Raw genomic sequence first — 7,500 nt, 5'->3', positions numbered from 1 at the left:
TGGAAATTTGTTATTCATTATAAGACTGAAATTCTATCAACATACCAATTATCAATATCTGCTACAACTGCTACTGCTTCAGACACCTGAGGATCAAGTGTGGAATTGTGAGCCGCAGAAGAAAGATCTTGCCGGAGAGCATCCTCCCACTGGCTTGACTGTGTGGTGGCATGAAGTACAAAAACCGAGGAATAATGATCAAGAACTCCACCTAGTAGTGACTCAGCAATTTGGCTGCCTGTCGTGTTCACACTTGCTGAACTTCGACGAGTTGCGCAGGCACACCTACCAAATGAAAAGAACATGAAGAAATAAATATGTATGACTTCAACATCCTTAAACCTACTGATGGTAACTGAAATTCCTAAATAGCAAGCCATACAGGTTTCTAAGATTTGAAACCTACAGATTTCATTTAGCTAAGTTTTTCCTAACTATGTGTATAATAATAATGACTTACAAGTATAAACTACTTGTAAAAAGATATAATAAATCAATTAGAGGCATAATCATCACTAGCTAAACATGTCAGTAAGATTAAAAATATATATATATATATATTGAACACTTTGTATCTATATACTTAATCATGCAATACTTAATTTGTTTCCTGTATTAAGCCCTCAAACTCATAACAAATCATAGCAAAGAAGTACAGTAGCACCTTAACAACAATAATTAAAAAGTAAACAATAAAATCAAATCTTGTACAATAATACCATAATTATTTTATATGAATACTTGTTTCTGTTACCAATAAAATGTAAACCAATTGAAAGAGACACGGAGAAAGTAAAAGAAAAAACCTGCAAAAAATCTAAACTAATCAAGAACAGTAAACAATATGTATTTAAGAAACAAGTACAAAGAAAAAAAACAAAAGCATGAAAGAAAAAGAAAGAAGATATACTGTATATAAAGTATGTACCTTGGTATCTGGATAACAATTGGCTGTTCACTACTATTTTCATTATTTTCTTGATTAGCATCTTGGACAGCCTCTGGTGTTTTATCAGTGCTGGTTGATGATGAAACGCAGACTGGGGTTTCCCTCACTGGTGAATCATCTTTTCTTTCAGTATCCTTTTTGAAACTAGAAGGGTCTTTACTTTCTGTTACCTGCTCCTCCACAACATCTTTCAACAGTTCAATGTTTGGGTAGAGAGGTGTCTTGGAAATAAAGGTACCATTAGTTGGATCACTGTGTCGGCGATGGTGTTTGGCAGTTCGTGCCTTTTCACTTTTAGTAGTAGTACATTTCCCACTCACAGAATTAACACAAACTTGTAAGTCTTTATTTAATGAAAAATAGTGATGATAGGACACTTGTTCTCTCTCTAAGCTTGGAAGGTCACGAGCAGAGGCACGTCCAACATGTCGGATTTTCACTACTTTTCTGGAATCTACAGGAGAGGGTAATCGACCAATCACCTGCACTTCTGAATTTGTCACTGAAATATTATCAGTAGAACCTTTGGCACCTTGTGTGAATCCCTCAAACCCTATTGCTGCTGCATTAGTACTTTCTTTCATGTTAGTCCAAGTACTTTCAGGTTCTGAGCTGTTGTTCTCACCAAATTTACTTTTACTTTTCAAACCTTCTAATCTTTCATTTTCACCCAACAAAAACAAAACTTTTCCTCCTTCTTCCACTTCAGGCTGAATATCTCTTGCTGGCACTGTAATCTCAGCCCTTGAAGTTCTTTCTGCATTTTCTACCTTATTAACATAATTTGAAAGGCTATTTGTTCTGTTTTCTGAGCAGTCTAGAGTCTTTTCTTTTTGTGCACTATGACTAACACTACGAATGGGTGATCTTTTCATGCGAGGTAATGTCGTTATATTAACTTCACTCTGTAACTTATCAGTGGGAATGTCTCTCCTGTTACATTCTTGAGGTAAACTACAGCATGATATTGTATGTGTCACAGGTCTATCCTTGTATGGTTCTGTATTCACTGTTGATGATGCATGAAATAATTTTTTTACTTTTTCAGCAATGACATCTGGTTGTATGCTTTCTGGGCCAAATGTTTCCCTGTGGTCATCTAGTTCCTGAAGACTAGGGTACAATCGGTCTGTAGAATGTTCTCTTGCTGATCTTGAGAGAAAGCTTGTTAAGCTTGAAGTACTTGTTTTACTTGGGCTATAATCATTTCCAGATGATGTTCCAAGTGCTGCAAGATTAGTTGATGTTTTGCATGTAGATAAAGTTCTAACACTATCATTTGATGTTCTCAAAATATCAGTTTCTGGTTTCCATGTTATTGTTTCTTTACTATGTATGTGCTCTTTTACTACACTACTACTTGCTTTGTTGGATGAATCACCTTTTGTATCACCTATGACAATTTCCACATCATCATTGAGCATCCACTTGGAAGTCTGATCAGCATCCCGTCTATTGTGATGTTGAATGGAAGAATCTGAATCATTGCTGGTTATTGTCTTTGGTTCATCACCTCCAGAGTAGCCTACATGTCCAGGACCCCAGTCTGCTGGCAACTCTCCACTCCCTCCCCTAAGTTCTGTGGAATGAAGCTTATTACTACGACCATCGCGGGTCATCCTCCAGCTCCGACGAATGCTGGGGTCACGCTGCAGTGTGGCTGATGAGCTTTGTCTTCCTTGTGACAGATCCCTCTGTGAATCTCTTCGACCATCTACAATGGTGACAACCGATGCCACAGAAGAGGTACGAGAGAATGTAGGCTGTTGTGTCTCTCCTTCTTGGAAAGGCTGGATATCTTTTTCAACAACCTAAAGGAGAAAATGGTTCATGATTTACATATAGCATGAAAAATACATACACTATGCATTTTTATCCAATCCCTATAATATAGAGGACTAGTTGATATACAATTTACAATGTAAAATATGAAACTTAATAAAATCACACTCTACTGATATACGAGATCCAACAAAAAATATAACATAATTCCTGAATGCATACACTAAATAATGCAAATATGCATGAAGAACTTGTAACCCACCTGAGAGCACCTGATAATGTAAGAGAGGATAGTGAGCAGCTGAGACAGAAGGGAAGCATTTGAGCCTACTAAGAGAGTACGAGCAGCTCGAGGAGGATAACCTACTGCCCCACTCAGCTCACACAGCTGTGCCCATACAGCATTATATGGATGTGACTCACTCAGACGTTCAACCTGTGGACAACCTTTGTCAATTCCACAATACATGCTAGCAGATTATTATCATAAGAATCAGTCTTATGGTAGATTCTGATATATTCAATTTAACTTGTGTGATTCTCCATTAAAACACAGCAGGAAGCATGTTCCACATACCAAAGATGCATGTTCAGCAGACACCTGTGGCACCTGGGATGAAGTATTGACAGGATGATCCCCTGGGGCCACTGTTGACACCCAACCCAGGTGGTGGGTTAATACTGCTGTTAGCAATTTGCTCAAAAAGCTGAAATTATGAAGATAATTACTTATAAACCCAGATGTATGACACAATTTCAAAAATAATTTAGTCAGCAAAATGGTAAAGCTGCCTTTCTCATATATAAGGTCTTTTCCTATTACCATCTTTTAGCATAATTTTAACATATGGCTGCAAAAATATCCAATACATTTTTCAGTAACCAGTACTGAACTATATTCACATTGCCACAAAAACAAAAACACTTACAAGTTAGTCTGCTTTGTATCAAAAGTCATGAGCGCAGAAGAGAGGGTGTTCACAAAGCTTGTGCACAGTAATTGGCGGTCATTGTGAGATGGTTTGCCCAGAAGTCCCAACCACACTGGCCTTGGTAGCCTTGGGGCACTAACCAGGTCCAATAAGTCCTATGAAGCAAAAAAAAAATAACTATGACATACTCCTAAAAGAGAATCTGAAATCATGTATGCTTGTATAAGTGTTATTTGTGTGTGTGTGTGTGTGTGTGTGTGTGTGTGTGTGTGTGTGTGTGTGTGTGTGTGTGTGTGTGTGTGTGTGTGTGTGTGTGTGTGTGTGTGTGTGAGAATGTTTCTGTGTGTGAGAATGTTTCTGTGTGTATGAATGTTTTTGTGTGCATGTGTGCATATATATGAAAATATATTTGTAAGCAAAATTAGAAATTATCATCAAAATAGTTACATATCAAACAGAAATATCTGTAAAACAAATAACAAACAAACCTGTTCAAGTTGCATTACAGCTTGGTGTGTTGCAGAAACAAAAGTGCGACGATGCATGTATGCTAAATCAAGGGAAGACTGTAATCTATTCACAGATGCTTCAATAACACCAAGATGAGCAAAAATCCACTCCTCCACCTGCCTGTTAAAAACATAATTCAAGTTCTTTAAGAATTCAAAATATTCAGCATCAAATGGAAAATACATATTAAACATTGACCTGTTTACTCCAGGAGGGTATGTATACTCAGAGATACATGTATCAGCAATGCATATCAAGTCTTTTGTATTGGTATCGGTACTGCCTTTGCTACTCAATAACAATATTGTTTTATCAATATTGCATTAGCCAATTTTCAAGTATCAAAGTATCAGTGTTGCCTTACATTTCTATGTATTACTGAACATCACTGTCCAATGTTTTTCTATATCATTGATCTTGTTTAAAATAGATGGCTCTAAAAATGCTAAGTCACCAATTTTTGTCCTTTTTTTCTAATATCAGTATTGTTTAGAATATTGTTTTACTAATAAAATAAATAGTAATGCAAATATGGTAAATGATAATCATAATGATCTTCATAATAGTAATAAAAAATAACAATAATAATAACTAATACTAACAAAAATCATAATATCAATAATGATTATCATAATATCAATAATGATTATAGCGGTGGATATAAAAACTGTCTGAACTAAAATTACACTTTGCCTAAGTGCTTATGAAGTCATAAATGTGAGCAAATATTTAAAAAAATGAAAGTACAGGGGCTATGAGAAACTAAGTACACGTAAAGTACCTAATAACCCGAATCCGATGGGCATGGCATGGATGTGCATGCGATGCTCACGGTGAGTTTACTTTATTCCCAAATCTGATGGGCATGGCATGTACGTACATGCGATGGCCACTGTGATTTTACTTTATTAATTGTTTTACACATGGATGGCTACACTTTTACTAAGTCACCAATAAGCCAATTACAAGCATTGCCTGCCTTGCCTGTTCACCCTTTTCCTTGATTTTCATAATACTTTACATTATCTTATATTGCTGTTACTAATGTTAATAACATTATAGTAACTATAAGGTCTATAATAAAAACAATACCATCGCTATTCACAGCATTAGTAAAAAAAAAACATTTTTCCCACCAATTCAAAGAAAGGTGAAATCAGGTTAGGTCAGAAGGTCTACTAAACGATTCTTTTGTAGGTAAGCACTAGCAGCACCATCTATGTTCAGAAACATTTCACCCAAAAATTTAAAATGAGCACAGTATTTTCCGGCGGCATCGTCTTAAAAAAGCATTCACAAGTAACACATCTACTTAATAAACACAATCATATTTTTCATATTGCTTATTTTTACCCCCTTTTGGTAATACACAATGTTGCCTAAATATAAGTTCAGTTACCTCTGCCAGTCTGCATGGCCTCCAACTTCTATCATCACAGCAAGACCCAGACGTGTCAACCTGTGTGGGTGTTGGGAGGTTGTTCCTACATCATCTCCACCTTCTCCATCTCGTCCCAGAGCTTCTAAGGAAGTGTTCACATTTCTTAAAAATCTACGTTGTAAATTGTTGAGGCTTCCTGAGTGCTTAAGGCTATTCCCTGAACCTGGAAGTAGACATATATCTCATAAACATGTAATCATCAATATTAATTTTGAAAAGAAAAAGGCAATTCCCAATGTCGCTTAATAAAAAGTTCAACAATATAATTCTGCTTAGTGCTTAGAGGTATAGAAAAAGAAATACAGATTGCCAATAAACTTTATGAAAAAAAAAAAAAAAAATTAAATTCAAAAGGTGCTGATTTTTATCAGCATCTTATTTAAGTCTTAGTAAACATGAAAATTATCAGACTTTTACATCAGCAATTAATACATTTACAATTTTACCACTATTTATGAATGAATATAATCTTTGCTTCTTTCTTTCCTTCTTATACTAATGCATTTGTCCCTCATTTCAGCATCAACTCTAATCTGATCAGCTTACCTTGCCTAGATGATGGTGTTCCCTGTGGAGTGTTTGGTATGGATGTTGGAGAGAGGAAGGACCCACAAACAGAGGAGTAGGGAGAAGGAGGTCCCCCAAAGCCAGAGTCCCCTTCACTATTAGAGGTGCTTAGGATGTGTGAAGTGTCTGTGGCCCATGCAGGACCACCTCCAGCTATCCCCCAGGGCATGTCCAAGCTCTCAGTTCTAGAGATTGCTGTTTCACTTACTGAGCTAATTGAGCTACTAAATGATGAATCTTCTATCCCTTGGTCGCTGATGAAGAAACAAGATAAAGGAACAGCATGAATTGTTATTTCTGGACTTTTAAGAAACATTTAAACATAAAATTTACAACTCTGACATGTTTGCATACCAAATGTTTCTCTCATTCTTGTTTGATGGTATTTGTACTGGCATTTATTTTACTGTACCAGCCAAATGCCCCAAATATGATGTCTCTATCACTTTGAGACAGTATATTAACAAAAACATTTACCTGCTTGTACATGAATGCTTTAAGTTAGAGCGTGGTGCAGGTGATGTGCGTGACAAGAGGATGCGCTGAGGACTCTGCATCAAGTGCAGTTTAGAACATGAGCCTCGGTATGCCAAAGCTACAGTACCAAAAACCAGTTCCCCTAGAAGCTTTGTATCACTCTCCTGTTTCTGGTACTGTGAAACAAATAAAAAATCATTAATAGAAATAGCAGCTCAAGATTACATTTTGACAATGTATATAAAAAAAAAAAATAATCAAACACTTCTAATTAGTTTATTGCAAAATGAAAAGTTTGCTTATTTGTAAATCATAGATTTAAGAGTAATTATCAAATCATCTGTTTGAAAATGCCTTCAAATATCATAATCACAGCAGATAAAGATTTCAATTTTATTCACAGTTAAATTAAATTCTACAGCTGAAATTTAAAAAGCAATACCAGTCTACATAGTTGAAGATGTAAAATGATAGAAGGTTAATACAAGGCAACAAAACACCATGGAAAATGAAATATGAAAAAGAGCCTTCATAATATTGTACAACCAAAGCCCTCTTACTGTTTAATACTATACAATGAATATATAAAGAAACAAATAGGTATGAATGAAAAAATGCTTCATATAAATGTAGCTTCATACCTGATATCCATAGCCATTGCTTATTTCTGCAAATGACTCAGACTTGGAGCTGGGGGAGGTCGCAGAAGACTTAACATTACATGCTGACCCCTTGTTGGGTGTAAGGTGAGTCGCTGATCCAGCCGATATATTTCCTGCTGACTGAGAGGAACCAGTCGAAAATGTACTCTTGAAGAGTGTCTTGCATGAGGGCACAGCTGG

The 7,500-nt window shown here is 36.0% G+C and overlaps 1 protein-coding gene across 1 annotated transcript in view; it reads right to left on the bottom strand.

Annotated features, from left to right (window-relative positions):
• LOC125025209 (folliculin-interacting protein 2-like) overlaps window positions 1-7,500 on the bottom strand; it is a 26,318-nt gene that overhangs the window by 1,361 nt on the left and 17,457 nt on the right. Inside the window, exons 2-11 of the mRNA XM_047613187.1 lie at window positions 7,300-7,500; window positions 6,659-6,834; window positions 6,161-6,435; window positions 5,573-5,777; window positions 4,152-4,293; window positions 3,661-3,818; window positions 3,309-3,438; window positions 2,994-3,167; window positions 929-2,760; window positions 46-285 (exon numbers count right to left, since the gene is read on the bottom strand). The exon at window positions 7,300-7,500 is cut by the window's right edge and continues 151 nt beyond it. Of these exons, the coding sequence (XP_047469143.1) occupies window positions 46-285; window positions 929-2,760; window positions 2,994-3,167; window positions 3,309-3,438; window positions 3,661-3,818; window positions 4,152-4,293; window positions 5,573-5,777; window positions 6,161-6,435; window positions 6,659-6,834; window positions 7,300-7,500 (3,533 nt within the window). The remainder of the gene's footprint in view (window positions 1-45; window positions 286-928; window positions 2,761-2,993; window positions 3,168-3,308; window positions 3,439-3,660; window positions 3,819-4,151; window positions 4,294-5,572; window positions 5,778-6,160; window positions 6,436-6,658; window positions 6,835-7,299) is intronic.

This window comes from Penaeus chinensis, chromosome 1 (assembly GCF_019202785.1).
Source record: "Penaeus chinensis breed Huanghai No. 1 chromosome 1, ASM1920278v2, whole genome shotgun sequence".
Lineage (NCBI taxonomy): Eukaryota > Metazoa > Arthropoda > Malacostraca > Decapoda > Penaeidae > Penaeus > Penaeus chinensis.
Note: the sequence above shows the minus strand (reverse complement) of the source record. Positions and strands in the feature narration are given on the sequence as shown.